Here is a 26,367-nt window from a genome sequence, read left to right as displayed (position 1 = left end):
AGTAATGTTTATACACACGTTAATGTTCGCTACTGTTGTAGATGTAATAAATATAAAGTAAGCAAGTACAATGCTTTAATCATCCATTCTGTTTATTGACACGATAGTCAAGAAAGTAAACAGAGTAAACAATATTCAACTGTTTCAACCTTTTTAAGTCGTGGCCACGATCTCATTCCCACTCCTTACTAAGTCGTGGCCACGCGTTATTAAGGCGTGGGAACGCGTTAAGTAAGTCGTGGCCACGCGTTATTAAGGCGTGGGAACGCGTTAAGTAAGTCGTGGCCACGCGTTATTAAGGCGTGGGAACGCGTTAAGTAAGTCGTGGCCACGCGTTATTAAGGCGTGGGAACGCGTTAAGTAAGTCGTGGCCACGCGTTACTAAGGCGTGGGAACGCGTTAAGTAAGTCGTGGCCACGCGTTACTAAGTCGTGGCCACGCGTTAGTAAGGCGTGGGAACGCGTTAAGTAAGTCGTGGCCACGCGTTAATAAGGCGTGGGAACGCGTTACTAAGTCGTGGCCACGCGTTATTTTTTTTTCAGAGGATGTCACCTTAGGGGCTCCGTAAGATTCCTTAATGCAAGACAGCAAATAAGTTATGAACTATTGCAACCATAACACCGGGGATCACAGCGGTTATGCTTATCCCCGTTTTCTTCACCCAGTCTCTGGCTATGAGACCCAGCTGCCGTGCCTTGTACCTAAGCGGAGGAGGCGTGGGAGACAGCGCGGTAAGCGCTCGGGGCTGCGTGTGAGGCTAAAGCTTCACCTAAAGGCTCACGCTACTGGTCACTTGGACCGACCTCTTAATGATGCGAGAACTGTTCGCGATCTCCATATTCATTGGAGTCTTGGGGAACAGAGGAGCGGCAATTTAGTGAGAGTTTTCCCTGACTGTCCATTTCCAGTGTGCACTTTCGCTTCAAGATCCTGCGTGCGTCATTCTCGCGGTGTGGATTACCGAAATCTTCGGAAGCTGCCTTATTCACCGCAGCTGGTCGGCGAGTCAGTATCATTGAGAATGGCACTGGTCAATACAAGATCTTTGTCTAATAAAACTTTTATCCTGAAGGACTACTTTATTGCAAATGGATTGGACTTTTTGTTTTTAACCGAGACTTGGCTTAAGGAGGGTGAGTTTAGTCAACTTATTGAGCTTTGTCCTGATCACTGCAGTTTTTATAGTATGCCTAGACTCAGTGGACGTGGTGGGGGCGTGGCTGTGATCTTTAAAAATTCTCTTAAGTGTCACACTCTTTCAACTCAGTTGTACACCAGCTTTGAGGTTCAGCTGCTTAGGTTTGAGTTCAGCAAGTCCTTGTGTGCCCTCATATATAGGCCTCCAAAGCCTAACTGTAACTTTTTAAGTGAATTTTCAGATTTTCTGTCTGTTATAATGCCATTGGCTGACAGCCTAATAATCCTGGGCGATTTTAACATTCATATATGTTGCCCTACAAAACCTATGGTCAATGATTTTATTAATCTCCTTGATTCTTTTAACTTTAAGCAGTGTGTTAATAGTCCCACTCATAAGATGGGCCATATTTTGGATTTAATTCTCTTCAGTGGGCTCCAAATGAATGTCATTAATATTGAGGATGTAACTTTTACTGACCATAAGCCAATTATTTTTAATGCTGTGTTACCAGGCCAGAAATCTGCTGCTAAAATACCTTGTCACCGCTATCGGCCTGTTAATTCGCTCACGGCAGGACTGTTCTCAGAAGCTTATCTGAACAGCCCTGCTACTAGCTCTATTGAGGTAGCACCACTAAATGTTAAAATTGATGACCTGGTCTCTCGTTTTAATTTGTCCTGCTCCTCTATTCTGGACTCTGTTGCCCCTTTTAAAATCAGATTAAGCAGATTTAAGTCTCAGCCCTGGCTTAATGAAGCTAGCAGAGTCCTTAGACAAGAATGTAGACGTGCTGAAAGAAAATGGAAGAAAGACAAATTACAAATATCCTATGAGATTTTAAAGAACTGTTTGATTCAATTCCAAAATGAGGCAAAGGCGGCGAGGGAGAAATACTTTTCTGAAATTATTTCTCGCAACTATAGTAGACCTAAAGTATTATTTAATACTATTAATTCCGTTTTAAATGACCCTGTCTGTTCTGGTCCTACTGCATCGCCTAAAGCATGTGAAGATTTTTTGCAGTTTTTTATTGATAAGATTCAGAAGATCAGACCTGCTATAAAACCCCTTGCACATGATTTTTCACTTGATTTTCAGTGTCCTGTCTCTTTCGAACATTTTGAACAAGTTTCATTCACTTTTCTAAAGGACATAGTATCCCAGATGAAATCTACAAACTCACCAGGTGACATCGTCCCCTCATGTCTTTTAAAAGAGACATTTGATGTGACAGGTCCGAGTGTCCTATCTATCATAAATGTAAGTTTGCTCACAGGCAGTGTTGCTACTTGCTTTAAGCAGGCAGTTGTTCAGCCACTTTTAAAAAAACCTAACCTTGACCCAAATGTCTTTAGTAATTTTAGACCTATCTCAAAATTGACATTTCTCTCGAAAATACTTGAAAAAGTTGTATATTCTCAACTGTCTGCACACTTAATTTGCAATGACACTTTTGAAATTTTTCAGTCTGGTTTTAAGGCTCAACATAGCACAGAGTCTGCTTTACTCAAAGTAACTAATGATTTGCTGTTGGCTGTAGACTCAGGTAATTGTGTGCTGCTAGAGTGCTGATGCTATTAGACCTTAGTGCAGCTTTTGATACAGTTGATCACGACATTCTCATTAAACGCCTCGAGCATTCTGCTGGTCTACATGGTACAGTGCTTGACTGGTTCGGATCGTATTTAAAAGACAGGACAATGACAGTTGGAAATATTGGAAATTATTTCTCCTCACCTGCTATTGTTGGTAGTGGTGTCCCACAAGGGTCTATTTTAGGGCCAGTCCTTTTTTCCCTGTATATGCTTCCACTTGGAAACATATTTCGTAAATACAATTTATCGTTCCACTTATATGCGGATGACACTCAGATTTATCTGCCTCTGAAACCCAATGACATGTCTGCGTTAAGCTGCTTCAGCAGTTGTCTTAATGATGTAAAAGTCTGGATGTCCAGCAACTTTTTACAATTAAATGAGCAGAAGTCAGAGATTATTTTGCTTGGACCACCTAAACTGACAAACAATCTCGTTGGAAAGCTTGGAGTCTTATCCAGCTATGTGAAAACTACAGTTAAAAATCTTGGCGTTATCTTTGACCCAGAACTTAGATTTGATCACCAAGTCAGTTCTGTTGTTAGGAGTAGCTTTTACCAGCTCAGACAAATCTCAAAAATCAAGGCATTTTTGCCAGCTAAAGCCCTGGAACAGGTCATCCATGCTTTTATATCTTCTAGAATTGATTATTGTAATTCATTGTATCTGGGTATATGCAAGAAATCATTGTCACGTCTGCAGCTTGTACAAAATGCTGCTGCTAGAATGTTGACTGGAATGAAGAAAAGGGATCACATTACTCCGGTTCTGGCTTCACTTCACTGGTTTCCTGTTTCCTGCAGGATCAAATTTAAAATTCTTTTGTTTGTTTTTAAGGCATTACATGGGCAAGCTCCATCATATGTCTCAGAGTTACTTAGTTCTTACTCGGGATCTAGGTCTCTGAGATCTTCAGACCAGTTACTGCTGGCTGTTCCTCGGTCACGACTGAAGCTGAAGGGTGATCGTGCCTTCTCAGTTGCTGCTCCTAAGCTATGGAATAGCCTACCGCTGAATATTAGGTCTGCTCCCTCTCTTACAGTTTTTAAATCAAGACTGAAAACACACTTTTTTAAATTGTCATTTGATTCTTAAGTGTTGTGCAATCTTGTTAAGTATTTATTTATGTTTTTTTTTTTTTTTTTTTTTTTTTTTTTTAATATTTCTCGGTATTTTATGTTTGTATGGTACAGCACTTTGGTTGACTCTGTCATTTTAAATGTGCTTTATAAATAAATTTTACTTACTTACTTCAAGGATTCAAGGAAATTGGAGAAATTTCAGTCCTATAGGGTAAGGCCCAAAATAGCAAACACAGACTGTTGAGCAGTTGAGCAAGAATGGGCTATATTACACTTGCAAAACTGTAACAATTAGTATCCTCAGCCCCCAAATGATTAAAAAGTATAATAAATAGGAAAGGAGATGAAACAGTTATAAACATACCTTTGACCTAGTTTTGCATGTTTTGCATAAATCAAAATTTGTTCATATTTACAATTAGGTTGGTCAGTGACAACATTACAAATATATTCTTAATACTTTTGCCCCTTAAAAAAGGTTCTGGTAAGCCGCTCAGGTGGCGCAGCGGTAAAGTACGCTAGCACACCAGAGTTGGGTTTCTAGATACATCGTATCGAAACTCAGCTCTACCTTTCCGACTGGGTTGGGCGGCAGTATGAACAACATTTGGCTGTTGTTCACGGGCTTAGGGGTAGAGTCGGAGCATAGGTCCTCATAACTGGTACAAAAGCGGCCCCTGCTGGTTGACTGACGGCGCCTGCACAGGGCTGAGGAATAACATTGAGGGGGGTGTGACCCTCCGTGCGCAGTGTCTCTCGGTGTATGAACTGGGCTCGTGCAGGTGAAAAATGCAAGTCTGTACTGATTTTGTGCCGGACGGGGCGCAAGTCAGTTGAGTGGCGTCCTCAGTCAGCGGCAAAGAGTCGAATCAGTATAGAGGACACAATCAGGGTAATTGGACATGACTAGAATAGGGATAAAAAATTGGGGGGAAAAAATAGATATTAATAAAAAAAATTAAATAAATAAAATTAAAAAAAAAGGTATGGACCAATATAAGGACTTCTAAGGCTCAAAGATTTTTTTTTTTTTTAACTTATGTTGCTCTCCACCCTGGTTGAGGAAAGTCGTGACTAACACGCCCCCTCTGACAGTAGCAGTAGCCGACTGCATCTTTTCACCTGCATGAGGCGGGTTCATATGTGGATCAGCTTTGTGTACGGAGAGACACACCCTGTCATTATCCCTCGACTCTGTGCAGGTGTCGTAATTGTACCAGTTATGAGGTCCTTTCAGGCACCCTTCGTTGTTCACAGCCAATCGTTGTTCATGTAGACGCCCAGCCTGCCGGATGGCAGAGCAGAGTTTCGAACCGATGAGTTTGAAATGTCAGCTCTGGTGTTCTAGTGTGTTTTACTGCTGCGTCACCTGAGCACCCAAATTGAAGATAATTTTATTGTAATGAAGTAAATGTGTAACACAGTAAATCGAACCCTTCTGTGTATGGAGCTATGTAGTCACAGGGCAGTCAGTGCCCATGCTAACTCTGTACAGCATCAAAAGCCCCTTAAAAGACATTCAGGCATCAGAATTGGATATTGGAGGGAGGTACGAATAGAAGAGGGTCGACAGTTTACCAGTAGCATAGATGTCCTGGTACAAGATACCACAGAACTAGAGCATCTTGAGAAATCCATGTCTTGGCAGATAAGAGCTGTTTTTATCTGCACGGTCTCAATGTGTTTGATTTTCAGTGTTTACGGCATCTAAGCACTTTCTTACCTAAATCCGCATCTGAAAAACAAGTACTGTGGACAAAGTAAAAACTGATCTATTTTACCATAGTTACCAACAATTTGTTTGGAGAAACAAAATTTATCATGCTTTGGAGTTATGTGGCAACCAGTGTCACTGGAAACAGTGCACGAACAGAAATGCAGGCCTTATTTGCCTCGCATAACAGAGTTTATAAATATTCATAAATAGAAACAGAACAAGCAAAAATGGTTTCGGTTAAAAAACTGAAACCCACATCCAGTGAAACACAAAGGCGTGTCTCATATTTACCAAAACACCATGTTGACCTCTAAGCAGCCCCGGTTCTGGACTGCTTTGCTTGGGGGGGCAGTAAAACCTAATGAGGGGGCATGTTGATAGTCATGTTTTTGAAGCCAGAAATATATTCAAGGCTTGATTTGTGCATGAATGATGACAGCCAAGCTATTGATACTGGCTTAAAGTGATGTATGAGGTAAAGAAATAAAAATGCATGTTTTCGAACTTAAACTTAAAATCCAATGATTAAAAAATACATGTTGATTATGTAAATGGAGAAAAAAGATTATCTAATTGTATTTCATTTTAATACGCCCCCTTAATTAAATTGCCATTAGTTCATTAGCCTAACCGCTAACGGCTAATAAAATAATTTAAGCAACACCTATGTAAGAGGTAAGTAACATTAAAGCAACGAAAAACCACAGTTAAGCAAATATTACCATGTGGAAGTCAGTTTAAACTCAGAAGAGTGTTTACCAGTATACCTGCCTCTCGCTCACACTAACAGAACATACTGCCGAACTGAACTGTTTGGGGCAGTCTGCCGATTTTTATATGACTCAAAGAGCCAATCAGGAATAAGCAAGGAAATATCTTCACGCTGTAAAACAAAATGCATTTTTGTGATTGGTTCAGAGATAATTTTAAAAATAGCCGTTGCTTGCCCCCCTCAGCCCCCCCCCCTAGCGCCGGCCCTGCCTCTAAGTCTGTTTTATGTACTTGAAAATAAAAAATAAAGCTTTTTTTTTTTTTTAAAAAACAAAACAAAATAAGTCCAGTCATCTGCCAGTGATCAGAGACATTTACACCTTCAAGCTAAGTGGACATGGGAGGAATCCACAATGATTTGGGGTTGTGTAGAACACTGATGGTCTGTAACGCGTTGCTCTAATCTGACCACATTTTTCAGTAACGAGTAATGTAACGCGTTACTATTTCCAATCCAGTAATCAGATTAAAGTTACTTATCCAAGTTACTGTGCGTTACTATTTTTGTCATTTTCCTTAGTGAAAAGATATTTTTGCTTTCTTCTTGGCAGGGGCGGAGCCAGAGGGTGGCCAGTGGTTGCCATGACCACCATAAAGTAATCTTCGGCCACCCCTCTGTCCCCCCCACCACCGCTTTGCCGGCAATTTTTTTGTGGAAGCATTTCTGCACGCAGGAGCAGCGCACCTCAGATAAGTAGTTCTTCACCAAAACAGTGCAGTAATACACTCAACATAAATGTCAACCACCAACACAATTACAGAAGTAGTACTATTTAGTAGTATTCGTGGCGCGCTACGAGTAAAAGCGCCAGCTGGCTCTGCGCATTCCAGTGTTGCCAGATTGGGCGATTATCCGCCAAATTGGGCGGATTTTGTTGGAAAACAATTTAATAGCAGGTAAATAACACTTCTATTTAAAAGAAAATCTTCCGTTTTAAGAAGCTCCAGCATTGTAGAAGGCTATTAAAAGTAAAGTCAATTTTCAATGCTGATTTAGCGTAATAGTGTTGGTCAGTCTGTATCATATTCTTGAAAGAAAATTAAAATTTGTTTTCCATGCATTCACACTAGCATGTTCTGGGATTCAATTGAGTCTCATCAGTACACACAAGTTGGCAGCCAAATGATAAAGTATTGCAAGGAATATCTTTGAAATATTCCGCATTATATAACTAATAAAGTAACTTGTAATCTAACTTAGTTACTTTTAAAATCAAGTAATCCATAAAGTAACTAAGTTACTTTTTAAAGGAGTAATCAGATTACTTTTTCAAGGTAACTATGCCATCACTGGTGTAGAAGTTATTATTTCAGAAAGTACAAAAAAACGTAGGCCAACATGGGCTGCAATTTAGAAGGTCCTGCAAATGTTTTGTCTTTTCAAGTTTCACAGATATTCACTGAATGACAGTAACAGAAAATGTAAAATTCACAATGCCAAAAATGTTGACACAATAAAAAAAAGAAAAAAAAAGAAATTCCTAACCTGTTTAATTTTTTGTCCTGTTGTCCACACTTCTTTTGAATTGGGATTGATGAATGTGTGAAATGACAATGCAAAACATTTAATTTTTTAAAATTTTATTTTGAAAAGGAATACAAAACAGAAATCAAAGAAATTACCAAATGTAAGTGCTGTACATCCAAACATTAATGCCATATCAGTGACATTTTTGGGTTATAACTGCAGAGAATAAAGTCACTTACACGATTGGTATATCACATTGATGACCGTTATTGAACAGTAGATCCCTACAAAAAGTGTTCAGATTTTGTGCTCATTTACTAGTCTTGATGCAGTATTCTAAGTAATGCCTAGTGTTAAATGTGGGCACGACTCTGCCATTCAAAACTTAAGTTTCATTGCTATCACTCACAATGTTAGCATGTCAATTCCAATCATTCAACCTTTTCAGCGCAAAATTTAAATATGTAATTTCAGTATGTCTGTGGTGATTAAGGAAAGATATGCTGGATGATCCACAGTGCCAGGTTCATAAATCCATCTGATTCTGCATCGACTTTGGACAAAGAATGATTGTTTCCTGGGTACCATAACAACCTATGAACAAATATGTATATTAATGCAAGCATGAAATAAAGCGTGAATATTCCTACAATGTATAAATCAAAACAATTAAAGATTTCTTCTTTGTTACAGTTTTATAAAGCTTTCTGTTGGTATAATTGTGGAAATAAACTATATGGCCATTCAGGATAAGGGGCATTAAATTTTTTTTATTACTGGTATGGCTAAAACATCAAAACTCAATAATTAAGAGAGGTGAACATATACTTTTGGTTGTATAGTGTATATAGTCACAGGACTTATTGTTTTGCTTACCTTACTGGTACCTGTAAGGCCTTTAGAGCTCTGTAATACTCAATGCCCTGTTTATTAGGCACACGCTTATCATCCTCTCCCAGGGTGAGCAGCACAGGAGTCTTCACCTAGAAAAAGATATTAAATATTGATTGGAACTTTCAGGCAGCTCAAACAATTCAGTGTGACTAGAAAGTTCCATTGTAAAAATACTGTATATTGATTTTAGATGAGACTTTATTGATCCCCTTGGGGAAATTAAGTACATAATTTTACACATAATGGACAGTTTTTTTTGTTTTATATTGTGACCACATGCTTCTTCCTTTCATTTTAATGGTAGAACATAAGTAAATAAAATTAAAACTAAAATGACTGATAAAAGGTAACAAATGTTTATATATGTGACCTGTAGTGATCTGTCCTTCAAATATGCTATATATATATATATATATATATATATATATATTAGGGCTGTTGTTTAACGCGTTAATTAACGCGATTAACGCGTTACATTTTTTAAAGATTTAAATTTTTAATCTAACTATTTTTATTTGGCTGTTTGTGCCACGTAAATATGTGTCTCTGTGGTAATAAACTGTATTTCAGATGAATTTGGATGTACACGGGACTTTACAAACACTGCTGTTAAATGGATCACTGCTACTACTTTTAGCGGTTTTACGTGTTGATGAAAAGATGAATGAAATAACGCAATCGCTGTAACAAGTATTTCCATTGGCTGCTAGACCTGTCCATCAAAACCGCGTAGCTCCGCCTCCTTCCCTCGGGTACTGTTTGATACAGAAGTAAAACTGAGTAATGCTTCATCTCTACAGTTTATTCTGGTTATTCTATCACATGGCTATAAACATAATTTATATTTGTGATGTTTGTAGTTTTTTAAAAACACATTTGTATCTGATATTTATATGGACTAAGCGTTTACATGGACTATTAATTAACACTTTTTTATAGCTAGTCAATAACTTATAGATAATGTTTGGTAACTTGATTGTTTTAGGTATTTATAGGTGTTTAAATGGTAATTTAGAACAATATTTCCCAGTCATGTTTCTGCACAACACAGTATTAAAAGCTTTTCTTAATAGATCTGTGAAATAATCATATCTGTGTTTTGTTATTGATGCATAACATTAGATTAAAATATTTTGAAAGCATGATTTCTGGGTTAGCCAGAAAGCTTAAGCACCAGGGCCCAGGGAAAGGGGAGGGGGGGTTTCTGGGGTCCTCCACGACATGAACTCAACCACTCACCTCACTAGGATCCCCCCACCTCCCCCCTGGCTGCACTCACCAAGTCATTTTTATTATATTACAAAGTACAACTAAAAAAACTAAAACTGTGCATTAAAAATACCAGGGGCATGAACTGTAACTTCTGAGTGACTTTTTAATCATTCTGTTTAGCCATCAGCATATGCAATTTGTTGAGGGGGCCCAACTTTTATTTTTTTTTAACTGGGGCCCCTGAGCTCCTAGTTACACCACTGGTGTTGCATATAGAAATGGTTTATGCAATAGAAATGTGCATAACTGTTCAATTTTTGCTTAATTATTAGCTGTCATGCGATTTAAAATTTTAATCGTGATTAATCTCGATTAAAAATTGTAATCGCATGACAGCACTAATATATATATATATATATATATATATATATATACTGTATATATATATATATATATATATATATATATATATATATATATATATATATATATATATATATATACAGTGTATCACAAAAGTGAGTACACCCCTCACATTTCTGCAGATATTTAAGTATATCTTTTCATGGGACAACACTGACAAAATGACACTTTGACACAATGAAAAGTAGTCTGTGTGCAGCTTATATAACAGTGTAAATTTATTCTCCCCTCAAAAAAACTCAATATACAGCCATTAATGTCTAAACCACCGGCAACAAAAGTGAGTACACCCCTAAGAGACTACACCCCTAAATGTCCAAATTGAGCACTGCTTGTCATTTTCCCTCCAAAATGTCATGTGACTCGTTAGTGTTACTAGGTCTCAGGTGTGCATAGGGAGCAGGTGTGTTCAATTTAGTAGTGCAGCTCTCACACTCTCTCATACTGGTCACTGAAAGTTCCAACATGGCACCTCATGGCAAAGAACTCTCTGAGGATCTTAAAAGACGAATTGTTGCGCTACATGAAGATGGCCAAGGCTACAAGAAGATTGCCAACACCCTGAATCTGAGCTGCAGCACAGTGGCCAAGATCATCCAGCGTTTTAAAAGAGCAGGGTCCACTCAGAACAGACCTCGCGTTGGTCGTCCAAAGAAGCTGAGTGCACGTGCTCAGCGTCACATCCAACTGCTGTCTTTGAAAGATAGGCGCAGGAGTGCCGTCAGCATTGCTGCAGAGATTGAAAAGGTGGGGGGTCAGCCTGTCAGTGCTCAGACCATACGCCGCACACTACATCAAATTGGTCTGCATGGCTGTCACCCCAGAAGGAAGCCTCTTCTGAAGTCTCTACACAAGAAAGCCTGCAAACAGTTTGCTGAAGACATGTCAACAAAGGACATGGATTACTGGAACCATGTCCTATGGTCTGATGAGACCAAGATGAATTTGTTTGGTTCAGATGGTCTCAAGCATGTGTGGCGGCAATCAGGTGAGGAGTACAAAGATAAGTGTGTCATGCCTACAGTCAAGCATGGTGGTGGGAATGCCATGGTCTGGGGCTGCATGAGTGCAGCAGGTGTTGGGGAGTTACATTTCATTGAGGGACACATGAACTCCAATATGTACTGTGAAATACTGAAGCAGAGCATGATCCCCTCCCTCCGGAAACTAGGTCGCAGGGCAGTGTTCCAGCATGATAATGACCCCAAACACACCTCTAAGACGACCACTGCTTTATTGAAGAGGCTGAGGGTAAAGGTGATGGACTGGCCAAGCATGTCTCCAGACCTAAACCCAATATAACATCTTTGGGGCATCCTCAAGCGGAAGGTGGAGGAGTGCAAAGTCTCGAATATCCGCCAGCTCCGTGATGTCGTCATGGAGGAGTGGAAAAGCATTCCAGTGGCAACCTGTGAAGCTCTGGTAAACTCCATGCCCAGGAGAGTTAAGGCAGTTCTGGGAAATAATGGTGGCCACACAAAATATTGACACTTCAGGAACTTTCACTAAGGGGTGTACTCACTTTTGTTGCCGGTGGTTTAGACATTAATGGCTGTATATTGAGTTATTTTGAGGGAAGAATAAATTTACACTGTTATATAAGCTGCACACAGACTACTTTTCATTGTGTCAAAGTGTCATTTTGTCAGTGTTGTCCCATGAAAAGATATACTTAAATATCTGCAGAAATGTGAGGGGTGTACTCACTTTTGTGATACACTGTATATATACACACAGTATATATATATATATATATATATACAGTGTATCACAAAAGTGAGTACACCCCTCACATTTCTGCAAATATTTCATTATATCTTTTCATGGGACAACACTATAGACATAAAACTTGGATATAACTTAGAGTAGTCAGTGTACAACTTGTATAGCAGTGTAGATTTACTGTCTTCTGAAAATAACTCAACACAGCCATTAATGTCTAAATGGCTGGCAACATAAGTGAGTACACCCCACAGTGAACATGTCCAAATTGTGCCCAAAGTGTCAATATTTTGTGTGACCACCATTATTATCCAGCACTGCCTTAACCCTCCTGGGCATGGAATTCACCAGAGCTGCACAGGTTGCTACTGGAATCCTCTTCCACTCCTCCATGATGACATCACAGAGCTGGTGGATGTTAGACACCTTGAACTCCTCCACCTTCCACTTGAGGATGCGCCACAGGTGCTCAATTGGGTTTAGTCCATCACCTTTACCTTCAGCTTCCTCAGCAAGGCAGTTGTCATCTTGGAGGTTGTGTTTGGGGTCGTTATCCTGTTGGAAAACTTGGCCCAGTTTTCGAAGGGAGGGGATCATGCTCTGTTTCAGAATGTCACAGTACATGTTGGAATTCATGTTTCCCTCAATGAACCGCAGCTCCCCAGTGCCAGCAACACTCATGCAGCCCAAGACCATGATGCTACCACCACCATGCTTGACTGTAGGCAAGATACAGTTGTCTTGGTACTTCTCACCAGGGCGCCGCCACACATGCTGGACACCATCTGAGCCAAACAAGTTTATCTTGGTCTCGTCAGACCACAGGGCATTCCAGTAATCCATGTTCTTGGACTGCTTGTCTTCAGCAAACTGTTTGCGGGCTTTCTTGTGCGTCAGCTTCCTTCTGGGATGACGACCATGCAGACCGAGTTGATGCAGTGTGCGGCGTATGGTCTGAGCACTGACAGGCTGACCTCCCACGTCTTCAACCTCTGCAGCAATGCTGGCAGCACTCATGTGTCTATTTTTTAAAGCCAACCTCTGGATATGACGCCGAACACGTGGACTCAACTTCTTTGGTCGACCCTGGCGAAGCCTGTTCCGAGTGGAACCTGTCCTGGAAAACCGCTGTATGACCTTGGCCACCATGCTGTAGCTCAGTTTCAGGGTGTTAGCAATCTTCTTATAGCCCAGGCCATCTTTGTGGAGAGCAACAATTCTATTTCTCACATCCTCAGAGAGTTCTTTGCCATGAGGTGCCATGTTGAATATCCAGTGGCCAGTATGAGAGAATTGTACCCAAAACACTAAATTTAACAGCCCTGCTCCCCATTTACACCTGGGACCTTGACACATGACACCAGGGAGGGACAACGACACATTTGGGCACAATTTGGACATGTTCACTGTGGGGTGTACTCACTTATGTTGCCAGCTATTTAGACATTAATGGCTGTGTGTTGAGTTATTTTCAGAAGACAGTAAATCTACACTGCTATACAAGCTGTACACTGACTACTCTAAGTTATATCCAAGTTTCATGTCTATAGTGTTGTCCCATGAAAAGATATAATGAAATATTTGCAGAAATGTGAGGGGTGTACTCACTTTTGTGATACACTGTATATACACACATACTAGTGCTGGTCATAAAATTTGAATATCATGAAAAAGTTGATTTATTTCAGTAATTCCATTCATAAAGTGAAATATAAATAGAAATATAAATATGGATATATTTCCAATGTTTATTTCTTTTAATGTTGATGATTATAACGGACAACTAATGAAAACCCCAAATTCAGTATCTCAGAAAATTAGAATATTACTTAAGCCCAATACAAAAAAAGTATTTTTAGAAATGTTGGCCAACTGAAAAGTATGAACATGAAAAGTATGAGCATGTACAGCACTCAATACTTAGTTGGGGCTCCTTTTGCCTGGATTACTGCAGCAATGCGGCGTGGCATGGAGTCCATCAGTCTGTGGCACTGCTCAGGTGTTATGAGAGCCCAGGTTGCTCTGATAGTGGCCTTCAGCTCTTCTGAATTGTTGGGTCTGGCGTATCGCATCTTCCTCTTCACAATACCCCATAGATTTTCTATGGGGTTAAGGTCAGGCGAGTTTGCTGGCCAATTAATAACAGGGATACCATGGTCCTTAAACCAGGTTCTGGTAGCTTTGGCACTGTGTGCAGGTGCCAAGTCCTGTTGGAAAATGAAATCTGCATCTCCATAAAGTTGGTCAGCAGCAGGAAGCATGAAGTGCTCTAAAACTTCCTGGTAGACGGCTGCGTTGACCTTGGACCTCAGAAAAGACAGTGGACCAACACCAGCAGATGACATGGCACTCCAAACCATCACTGACTGTGGAAACTTTATACTGGACCTCAAGCAACGTGGATTCTGTGCCTCTGCTCTCTTCCTCTAGACTCTGGGACCTTGATTTCAAAAGGTAATGCAAAATTTACTTTCATCAGAGAACATAACTTTGGACCACTCAGCAGTCTTTTTGTCTTTAGCCCAGGCGAGACGCTTCTGACGCGGTCTCTTGTTCAAGAGTGGCTTGACACAAGGAATGTGACAGCTGAAACCCATGTCTTGCATACGTCTGTGCGTGGTGGTTCTTGAAGCACTGACTCCAGCTGCAGTCCACTCTTTGTGAATCTCCCCCACATTTTTGAATGGGTTTTGTTTCACAATCCTCTCCAGGGTGCGGTTATCCCTATTGCTTGTACACTTTTTTCTACCACATCTTTTTCTTCCCTTCGCCTCTCTATTAATGTGCTTGGACACAGAGCTCTGTGAACAGCCAGCCTCTTTAGCAATGACCTTTTGTGTCTTGCCCTCCTTGTGCAAGGTGTCAATGGTCGTCTTTTGGACAACTGTCAAGTCAGCAGTCTTCCCCATGATTGTGTAGCCTACAGAACTAGACTGAGAGACCATTTAAAGGCCTTTGCAGGTGTTTTGAGTTAATTAGCTGATTAGAGTGTGGCACCAGGTGTCTTCATTATTGTACCTTGTCACAATATTCTAATTCTCTGAGATACTGAATTTGGGGTTTTCATTAGTTGTCAGTTATAATCATCAACATTAAAAGAAATAAACATTTGAAATATATCAGCCTGTGTGTAATGAATAAATATTATATACAAGTTTCACTTTTTAAATGGAATTACTGAAATAAATAAACTTTTTCCTGATATTCTAATTTTATATATATGCCAACTAAAGCTTTATCTGGATGGTGCTTAGTTACTATCCTGTAATTAGCTATAAAACAATATAAAGGGGTCCAGAAACTGACCTTTGTGACATGCTTGATGGGCGACTTGTTTAACATTTGGTCCAGCATGGCTGGGCTAATCATGATATCAGTGTTATAATCAAATCCAGCTTCTACCATGCACCTGTGAGGACATACAAACACCAAAAGAAGAAGTGAAAAAGCGTGACAGATCTGTGACAGATCTTGTCACCTTGTATAACAGACCATGCCACTGAGTTTCACATTCTGTGATTATTTTAAGAAACAAGTAATGCGCACGAAAGCAAGATGTTTTTTTTCTAAGTGAGGGCAAGTATAACTTTATTGCTTTCAACAATATTTGTGTATTTGTTGCTCTGATGTCTAAATCCGATGGCTGTGTGCCTGTTGTAGGTGCTTTTAGCGGTGGACAGTTAGCATGGGAACTTAAATTGGCCTGCAACTATGCAGCCTCATACACAGAATGGTTCAATGCCCTGTGTGTTGTGATCAGTCACTTCAACACCAATTTTAAAATTATCTGCAATTTGAGCAACATTTGTTGTTCTGTTGGTCCATACGAGATACCAAAGACTTCATATACCCCATCATCAACGAGCCTTGGGTCCCCAACAACCTGCCAGCAGTTTGTGGCTTGTCTCTCTTTAGATCACTGTCGGTGGGTAGTCACCATGGCTGCCTGTAAGCATCCCTCACTGTTTCTGAGATACTTCAATCCAGTCATTGGGCTATAACTATTAGGCTCTTAGCAAAGTCACTTAGATATTTATGATGATCTGCTGCATTCAACAAGTGTATTCGAGTTACTACCATCAACCCAATATATCCCTGACTGTGACATGAAAAAATTGTTACAAAACTGGTTATGGCTCATTGGTGTACAAAGTCCCACTGAAAGAGCAAGAGTTCTATTACCAGTCAGTAATGTCAGTACTGCCGATCATGGATGCCAGGTTGATGACTGGATTCCTAGCCACACATGCCTTGTAGAAATCTGGGTATTGACCAATCAGATGACAAGCCAGGAATCCACCATGAGAGCCCCCAGTAACCACAACCTTCTCTCTGTCGAAGTCACCTTGCTTTAAAACACTTTCAACAGCAAACTGGAGTGCAAACAGAACAAAATGAAAAATTAAAGTTAGATGTAGCTCTCTCAAAAACTTTTAAACCCACTTTAGCAAAGCATTGATTTAATGTATACTTTTGGAATCAGTTAATGTGGAAAAGTGAACTGTGATATGAACATTAAAATGCCAAACAATTGCAACAATTAACACAGAAAAAAGTCCCCATTCCAACATTTATATAGTGGCATTACAAATAGCTTTTAGGCAGTGATAAACATGTTTGCAAATCATTGATTTCATTACTGTGTTGTGTTTTTGTGCTCACCTGTACATCCTTGACATCTTGGGTGCCAACATTTCCTGGCAGGGACAGGATGCTGTCCTGACCAAAGCCTAGAGAACCTCTATAATTAACTGGCAACAACACACACTGTATTAATCGCAGAGGATCAGACAAAATTATACAAATCATTCTAAAGAAGACTTCCTCTGACCAGGCATTTTCTATGTTGCTTTACTTAATACTCTTTAGTAAAATTAGGTAATAGGATGAAGAGTAACACGTGACACAACACAGTGGAGATGTTGGTACATTGTAAAATAGAAATGGGCACAAAAGTAGCCACAAGTGCAAGGTAGTGTGATTGTGATTTTGGGGATGAGGTGCTTCAAACATTTACATTTTCGGCATTTAGCAGACGCGCTGATCCAGAGTGACTTACAGAAGTGCTTCCATTGTATATAAGTCCAAGAATATAAATCTGATGAATCCCTGTTAGAACCAAAGTGGTTTTTTTTTTTATTTTATTTTATTTTTTTTTCAGTGCAAAAAATGAATAAGAGTGTTAGTAAGTAAGTACATGTCAGCTTAAGTGTTTAGTAAAGATGTGGGTTTTTAATCAACTTTTTAAGACAGCAAGAGATGTTTGGACAAACAAGGGAAGTTCGTTCCACCACTTGGTGCAAGTACAGAGAAGAGCCTTGATGCTTGTCTTCCTCAAGTTCTGGGTGGAGGATCAAGTCGAGCGAGACTAGTGGCACGGAGGTTGCGTGGTACAGAGCGGGGTTTTATTAGACCTTAAAGGTAGCTTGGGGCTGGTCCATTTTTGGCTTTGTAGGCGAGCATCAGTGTTTTAAATGCGTTTAAAACACTGGTTGAATGCTACTGGAAGCTACTGGAAGCCAGTGAAGAGAACGCCGCAGTGGGGTGATGTGGCAGTGTTTAGGTTGGTTAAAAACCAGGCAAGCAGCTGCATTTTGAATGAGTTGCAAGGTTTTAATAGTGAACATAGGAGCCCCTGTCAGGAGGGAGTTGCAGTAGTGACCTCAGCAAAACAACTTTTTGAAGTAATTACTACTTAGGAACAGTTCATAATACATTTGACTATGTGGCCAGAAGTTGCTTGAAAATGGCTTACGGCTCAGTCAAATGCAGTCATTTTATTCCAGTTTATATTGGCACAGGGAAGTTACTAGCTGTAGTCAGTTCACCAATTAGTAATTTCAGAAAAATGCAACTCAAATGGCTTTGTATAGAATTTTAGACCAACAAATGAAGAATCCAGGTTATTAAATGTACATTTTCAATCCAGTAGATTTTGTATATTTTTACATTTTCAAAAATCCCAAAATAAACAAATAAGTTCCAATATGTCAGTTACAGAAAAAGAAAATTTGAATGTTAATTACAAATGCAAACTTTAAAAATCGATGGCAAATGTTACTCACCTTGTAAGACACCAAAACCCATCTTGCACAAAACTGCTGTGGACAAGAGCCACTCAGTTACCATCACTGAGTGAGGTCCACCTGGATAATAGATAAAACAAAGTTTTGATTCGTAAAAGAAATGTTTAACTCAGACCACCTATAAAATAAGTATGTTTTGACTAATTTTGTTTTTTTTCCAGCTTTTTAGGTTTGTAATGTTTTAATATATTACTTTAAGGTATATTTACACTATTATTATTATTTACATCCATATTATGAAAACATTCCAGCACTAACCATGTGGGTTAACAATGAGTGGTAGCTTTGTCCCCTCTTTCACATCCTTTGGTTTCAGCAGTATGGCATCAAAGTCCAGACCAGCTAATATTGTCGAGAAAGAGGAATTAGAGTAATAAAATGACAAAAAGCAAATGCTACATTTTGTATTTGTCAAAACTGATAAAATCTTTCATTTGATCACCTTAAAGCAATAATGTAGCATATTAAAAAGTTTTTTTTCCCATTAAATCCAGGCTTCATTATTACTTTATTATTTACTACTTTAGATTTTTTTTTATTGTAGAAACAGAGACATGCTGTATTCTGGCAGAGATAAAAAAATATAATGATTAATGCCTGAAGCGCTTTTTCTGGGGAAAAAAAAAAAATCTTAAGAATTCCAATTTGATGATGTCAGAGGTCAAGGTATCTTTTTGTTGCTTACTTAAGACTCTTTTACTTAAGATTCCTAGCACTAGCATGTTTTGTCTGTCTTCATATGTGTGCTTCAGTTTTATATTGGTAAAGGGTTTGAGCACTGTTCCAGCTTTAACTTTGTTGAAGATTTCATTTGCTGCTCTTGTAAGTCAGTCAGTTAGAATATGTCCAGTGGAGACAGGTATTCGGCAAGTGTCACATAATGAAGCTTCTTCTCCTCCTTAAAAAGGTATGTCCGATTTGGCTTCTGGTGTATGCTACCTAATCACTGCATTTTTCTAAAGGAAGTTTTGTTTTGTGTTGACGTTCAGCCAGGAGTTTGTTTTGTTCTTAAGTATCCTATTTGGCCTGCCATCTGATTCTGATATAGTTTTTTATTGTTGTTTTTGCGTCTTCATGAATATGAAAGCTGGACAGGAAAAATTTTAGGAAAAATTGTGGTGCTTATAAAGACTTTTGAGAAAAAAGCAATTTATTGGAAATCAATTCTGTTTGGAAAGGTAGAAGGTAAACCAGAATGAGGACAGCCAGCAACAACATGGATTAATACAATGACAAAAACAATAAACAACCCATTAAGAAGCCTGAAAACCCATACAATAATAGGATATTCTGGAGAAAAACTATTCATATGGTCGCCAGGAGTCAGAATTCAGAATTGACTTGACAGCAGAAAGTGGCCTGTGGTTTCACATGTATCAGAGGAGGTATTCAACCAGTGTGGGTGTCATGAAACAAGTAACTGTTGCCAAAATCAACGGGAAAATATTTTTAATCCAAGAAGGGGGGGTGTTGAAAAAAATATAAATATGCTTTTCTCTAACATATTAGTTAATTAGAAAACTATGACTGAGCTTGTGGTGTATAGATAGCATCATCTACAAGGGATCTTCAAAAAGTTTTTTTTGAAGAGAGAGCTATAGTCCGGATTTAGTGCCATCTGATTTTTGGACCGCTTAAAGGGGAAGAAGATTTTCATCTGATGATGTGAAAGCAGCAGTGTATCAGTGGCTACACACTCAACTAAAACATTTTTGTTGATGACATTAAAAAGTGATGTAATTTGTTTTTGAAATTCTTAATAAATAGTGTAAAAAAAAAAAGAGAAGAACCCTCGTATAATGTGAAAGGTCGTCTGGAGTGCAAGGTGTGTCCCACTTTTTTCAGACAATTTTGTTAATAATTTTTATAGAAAATTTCTATTCAGACTTTCTGTAAGTGTCTTTTAAAAAGCTCTGTATTAAATTTAAAAAGGATAAAGTAAATCCCTATTTTGTATATTCAAAGACAATTACAAATAAAAAATTTATGTATAATTTAATGCCTTTTGAAGGTTAAAATGCATTTTTACAAAAAATTTTAATCTGCATTTTGTAGATACATGCACCTATACATATGTAGTTTCTTGATTATGTGTATGTTAGCTTGCATTATGTAACATTATTGTGGTTAGTAATAGATCATAAACAAGAATTAGTGGCTTGTATGTCATAAAAGGCAGATGTTTTCTTTATCTGAATCTATAATGTCCTTTATTGTTATGTTTGTCTGTTAGTTCACCCCCCCTCCTCTGTTAAAGTAGTTGCAAAACTCACGATATTGACTGTTGTCTTCTTCAGCAGGTGGGCTAAAACTAAGAATTTGCCAGTCAATTTCAGGCTGTGTTTGAGCGTCCTCTAGGGTCACCCATGCCACTTCTTCCTCTATACCCCTAGCTGGCAGAAAGCCCACTCTCTACAGAGAGAACATCATGTAATAAACATGCATTGCTGTGTTTCCTTTTCCTCCAAAACCACAGCACACATAAAAAGCAAAGTCTCAGTACTAAAATAGTAAATCTATGAAAATAACTGAAACTATAAACTCAATAGCACCTTTATTGAATAAACTTACTAAAAATGGATATTTCTCTTACCAGGCTTGGAGGACAGTTGGGGGATGAGCAGCTGACCACCAGCAAATCCTTATGAATAGTTAGTAGGCACCAACTTCCCATGTCTGACTCTTAAAAAAAAAGAATGCTAAAATGTTAAATCATCTACAACTGCACAAAGACCCTATTGACATTCTGGCTATTTTATATGTCTTGTATCCGGATTGTATTCTGTTAATCCATGTACGTTTACATTCACATTTAGAATTTAGATAAGTCTCCAGTTAGCATGCAAATCAGCCCCTGAAACAAAGTTGGCAAATACTTTGCCAATATTTTGTTTTCAGACACAAATGATAGCTGTCTCAGCAAAGAAATGAAGTGCAGTTTTTAATCTATCAAAAGCTGCCTATACAGCATTCTGATATGGGGATGTTAATAATATATCAATAATCGACAAATGAGTAACTGTTGAATGATTGCTGTTGTTAACAGTCAAGGTGTAATGGGGTATCCCCTTCCCACACACCCCAACACTTTTGACCCCCTTAGTGGGCACACATAATTTCTGCACCCATACCAGGATGCATACCTTTTGAAATACCGAACAAAAACTGCAGTTCATTCAATTTAAAAACAGAAAAATGTTAAGCATTTAAACAATATACATTTTACACTGAGAAACTATTATGCACTGAAATAAGTCCACTTACAAACAGGGAATTTATTAAGCATCATTATGGAGACATGGTTTTTACTGTGAATGCAATGCACATAGTGTATTGGACTTTAAGAATATGTGTATTCTTCTTTTGGCTCAGGTGATATTATAATGGTGATTAAGTATTTAGAAGTGTTTCCCTTTTGGACTTTATCTGTACTTAAATCCCTTGAATCAGAATCAGAATCAGAATACTTTATTGATCCCAGAGGGAAATTGCAGAAATTGCTTGAGCACTCTGGTAGCCCCTGCCTGCCCCACCATACCTTGTTATCCTGATAATCCTAAACCCCAAGTAACATAAAACAAATGGAGTGAAAATAATAAGTTTAAAAAAAAAAACGTACTGGAGGTGAGATTTGTGACTTGCCCTGTTGAAGTATCAATTAATAGAAGGTCCTGCACACAAAGAGAAACACACACATGTTGCAGTTTAGTTGAGACAGTATGTATAATGCTGAACAAAAAATAACAGAAAGCAAGACATTTGTACATTTTCTGTACATTTTACTAAACAGTGCTTATTTTTAACACATTAACATATTTTTTCATTAAACATGTCCCAAAAAGGTTGACAGTGCCTTAATAATATGGGGACGAAAGGCAACAACAAATTTATTTTTAAAAGCATATTATTGTGTTGATTCTTTAGTGATATCCATAATAGAACCAATAATTTTCTAAATTCATTCAAATGTTTAATGTGGATGCACTGTAGTGTGTTAAATACCTAATGTCTACCTAGTGTAATTAATGGTTCAAAGGGTTGTTCTTGAACTGTTGGATTCTGTTGGATGGGAATTGGAAGCCTTGACTTACCCTTGATTAAAAACGTCTAGCCTTTTCCAGGATGCTTTCTTTACACATATTTGTTGCTCCAGTCCCATTCTTTCAGAATGTGCAATTAATTATACAATATAATTTTAAATTATTAATTTATTTTATTTTAATTTAACACCATGTTCAGCATGTATTTGTGTAATTCTAGGTATTAACCTTGTGTTAAATACAATTTAAAATGAATTTAGAGTGCAAACTTGTGATTTGTAGAGCAACAATTCTGGTACAGCACTACTAATATTGGTAATGATATAAACTACAGTACATGGCCAAAAGTATGTGGACAGGGGACCATGAGCTTGATGGACACTCCATTTCAAATCTCCAAGCATTAATATGGAGTTGCCCCCTGCTTTGCTGTTATAACAGTCTCCACTCTATTGAAAAGGCTTTCCACAAAATCTTGTTGTGTATCTGTGAAAGTATGTATCCATTCAGTCAAAAAACATTTGCAAAGTCAGCCAGGATGACAAAGGTGACTAGAGTACCTTTGCAAAAAACTAGTCAAACCATATTTATAGACTTTGCTTTATATACAAGTAATACTGAAACAGGAAAGGGCCTTTCCCAAACTTTTATGTAATAGGGGCATCTACATACTTTTGACCATAGAGTGTAGACCAGGTTTATAGACAAATATGGTTACTCTCTATGACAAATATTACAATACTGAGTGTCATAAACCCTATTACAGTGCTATACCTTGCGGCTCTTCTGAGGACAGGAAACGAGAATTCTCTGGCTGTCAGCTGACCAGCACTGACGAGGCAGCACTGAGCTATATATGCCAGTAAAGCCATCTGCAAAGATAAAAATATTTGTACAAATTTTTTTTTAAATCTTAATTGGGCTTAAGATGCCCTAAATCACACAATGGTACCTTCTTTCTCTCTCTTCACTATGTCTACAACCACTGACGTCTTCTTGGTGTACCAGTCATACTGCAAATGCAAAGAAATCAGATATAGCAAACATAAAACATTTCCACTTATAAAACGAAAGCACATGCACACAGAAACACACCATGCACAGTTTGCTGCATTGCTGGTGTGGGCCGTAGACTCCACACTCAAGATAGACAATGCGGCAGAGATCTGGACTCAGACGAGGAGAGGAAACGGCGACAGACTCGGGCGACAACTGTTCTGAGAGGATGGAAGGAAAGTAGCGTGATTGTAGCTATGCATAGCTCACTGTACATTTCCACAACAAGCTAATTAGCTAATAAGTAAAAAGGTAAGTCAAGGTAAGTCAAGCGGAAGGACATACCACATTTTCCTCCCGTTAGATCCACATAAAAGAGAGAAGACCTATAAAATAAATGAGAGAATTTAAAAAAACCTAGAAAATAAATTACATAAATAATAAGTACATTATATAGCCCCAAATATGTGAAAACTCCTTCTAATTATAGAGTTCAGGTATTTCCTTTGGAATGAATTGGAACGTCAACTGCCAGGTCAAGTCAAATTTATTTCTTTAGTGCTTTTTTTCTTTGTATAATAAACAATGTATAAAAGCAACTTTACAAATTTAGGGACCAAAAACAACAGCAGTGACGAAAAACCCTCTAAAAGTCCAATTAAGAAGAAGAAACCCTAGAAGTACTTGGAGCCCAACCTTTTAAAAAAAAAAAAACACATTCCCACATACTCCAAATAGCCACGACCGAGGAAAGGGGGTTGTGGGGTAGATGTGCACAACTCTTATATTAATGTCCATGGTTTTGGAATAGGATGACCAGCAAGCTCATGGTAAGGTGTACACATACAGCATATAAGTTTAGGTATTTTAGCCACATACTTAAGAAAGATGCTAGTGCATTAGACTAGTTTGCCACTCAAGTGCTGAATTTTTTATATGTACAATAAATGCAGCAATCTGGTGGAAGGATCAATTAACATAATTGTTAGACATTATTTAAATAAATATACAAGCATGTACAGACAGCCTACGGTCATTGTTTATTGGTGTACAAATAAAAGATTGTACAAATTCTTTTATTTATTTATTTAATCTGGTTTAACTGGTGCTGTAGGCTTGGCATGTTTGTCAAAGTTTAGACACCTTCATAGTTTTAGATTTTTTGCAGTCTCCATGTATACAGGTTTAAGGGCTAAACACATATAAAAAACAATAACGTTGGTATAACAGGAAAAATCAGCTAGCCAGAGTGCAGCAAATGCAGCAATGGTGGTTTCGGGTTTGTATATGTTAGCTGTACTGATAAACAGAAACAAAGAGCGCAGCTTCTAATGAAATTTTAAACAGGTCAAAATGTGCATACATTGTGCAGCAGACAAAGGTCAAAGGAGTGCATGAAGAAATAAATGTACACAAGCTGAGTGATAAGAAGACAAAAATCACAAAAAAAACCCCAAAATAAATATAATAAAACATGCAAAAATAACTCTTAATATTTAAGAGATGCAATACACACACACACACACACACATTCTCACCTTCTATTGGGGCAGTATTTCAGGCCCAGCCGAAATGGCTCGTGCCACCACCCCACGAACACTACACCTGTGTCATTAGGTGCCCAGAATGCCTGCAAGTAAATTAATTAACAGATTTATTCAAATGACATCAAGCGTACATTTATATCAATACAATTTACAACCACAAATCTGAAAAAGTTGAAACATTATGGAAAATGCTAATAAACACAATGTTTCTTACATTTACTTTGACTTTTATTTCACTGCTGAGAGTTTGAACCCAAAATGTTTTAAGTATTGTCTGGTCAACTTTATTTCATTTGTTAATGTAGATGCATTCCTGCATTTCAGCTTTGTTACACTTTCTTTAGGACACTCTCCTTATGACCAAAAATTTCTTTGCAGTATTTTTTAAGATTCTGATGGTTTCACGGTATGGTTTTTTTTTGTATGACTAGGACTTTTTATACAGTCCTGCTCACCATTATTGGCACCCATGAAGTTTAAGTACATAATGTGGAATATCTCCTGGAAAAAAATGAATCAAGTGTAACAGCTTTTTTCTATAGAGAACTTGTGTTTGATACAAAAGAGCAAATGATAAACAACATTTAAAACTAAAAACAATGGGAGAGAAAAAATAGAAAAACCTAAAGCTTGCTGTGGCACTGGTATTGGCACCCTTTACAGTAAATCAGTATGGAAACACATTTTGACTCACCTGTGCTAAATCACAAATGAGAATCACCTGTGATAAATTGTCAGTGCCCATGTGACATTAATTACCCAATGAATGATGACTTCAGTGTTTTAAAAAGCCACAAGTTATTCCCTGTTCCTTTGTCACAATGGTGAAGACAAAGGAGCTGTCTGAGGACATCAGAAGTGCTATTATTAGCAAACACAAGACCTCCAAAGGGTATAAGGCCATCTCCAAAGACCTTGGTATCCCTGTTTCAACAGTGCACAATGTTATTAAGAAGTTTGCCAAGCATGGAACAGTCAAGAACCTCCCTGGACGTGGAGGGAAGAGGAAAATTGATGAGAGATGTCTTCGAAGGTTGGTGCGAATGGTGGAAAAAACACCATGTCAAACATCCAAAGACCTGAAGGCCAACCTGGAACAGTCTGGGGTCTTGGTTTCAACAAGTACCATACGGCGCACACTAAACCAAGCAGAGCTTTATGGGCGAAGGCCAAGAAAGAAACCATTGCTGAAGAAAAGACATAAAAAGGAACGACTCAACTTTGCCAAAGAGTACCTGGACAAACCACAATCCTTCTGGGAAAATGTTCTGTGGACCGATGAAACAAAAATAGAGCTTTTTGGCAATGCACACCAACAGTTTGTTTACAGACGGCGCAATGAAGCGTATAAGGAAAAGAACACCCTACCTACAGTTAAGCATGGTGGAGGATCCATAATGCTGTGGGGCTGTTTTGCTGCGTCTGGTACTGGGGGCCTCGACCGTATCACAGGAATCATGAAATCGGAGAATTACCAAGAGATTTTAGAGCAAAATGTCCTACCCAGTGTAAGAAAACTTGGTTTGAGTCGAAGATCATGGGTCCTCCAGCAAGACAAAGACCTAAAGCACACATCCAAAAGCACGCAGGAATGGTTGAAAAGGAAGAAATGGACTGTTTTAAAATGGCCAGCAATGAGTCCTGATCTCAATCCCATTGAAAATCTGTGGGGT

At 38.4% G+C, this 26,367-nt stretch overlaps 1 protein-coding gene across 1 annotated transcript in view; it reads right to left on the bottom strand.

Annotated features, from left to right (window-relative positions):
• Positions 1-7,870: 7,870 nt before the first annotated feature.
• LOC134317833 (acylamino-acid-releasing enzyme-like) overlaps positions 7,871-26,367 on the bottom strand; it is a 34,690-nt gene continuing 16,193 nt past the window's right edge. Inside the window, exons 9-23 of the mRNA XM_062998555.1 lie at positions 24,686-24,777; positions 23,493-23,533; positions 23,247-23,368; positions 23,104-23,164; positions 22,926-23,023; positions 21,731-21,782; positions 20,705-20,793; positions 20,385-20,523; positions 18,370-18,453; positions 18,091-18,171; positions 16,688-16,776; positions 16,208-16,398; positions 15,332-15,434; positions 8,651-8,757; positions 7,871-8,368 (exon numbers count right to left, since the gene is read on the bottom strand). Of these exons, the coding sequence (XP_062854625.1) occupies positions 8,263-8,368; positions 8,651-8,757; positions 15,332-15,434; positions 16,208-16,398; positions 16,688-16,776; positions 18,091-18,171; positions 18,370-18,453; positions 20,385-20,523; positions 20,705-20,793; positions 21,731-21,782; positions 22,926-23,023; positions 23,104-23,164; positions 23,247-23,368; positions 23,493-23,533; positions 24,686-24,777 (1,455 nt within the window). The 3' untranslated portion in view covers positions 7,871-8,262. The remainder of the gene's footprint in view (positions 8,369-8,650; positions 8,758-15,331; positions 15,435-16,207; positions 16,399-16,687; positions 16,777-18,090; positions 18,172-18,369; positions 18,454-20,384; positions 20,524-20,704; positions 20,794-21,730; positions 21,783-22,925; positions 23,024-23,103; positions 23,165-23,246; positions 23,369-23,492; positions 23,534-24,685; positions 24,778-26,367) is intronic.

This window comes from Trichomycterus rosablanca, chromosome 7 (genome assembly GCF_030014385.1).
Source record: "Trichomycterus rosablanca isolate fTriRos1 chromosome 7, fTriRos1.hap1, whole genome shotgun sequence".
NCBI classification, from domain to species: Eukaryota; Metazoa; Chordata; class Actinopteri; order Siluriformes; family Trichomycteridae; genus Trichomycterus; species Trichomycterus rosablanca.
The sequence above is the reverse complement of the archived record's forward strand: the minus strand, read 5'-3'. Positions and strand labels throughout refer to the sequence as shown.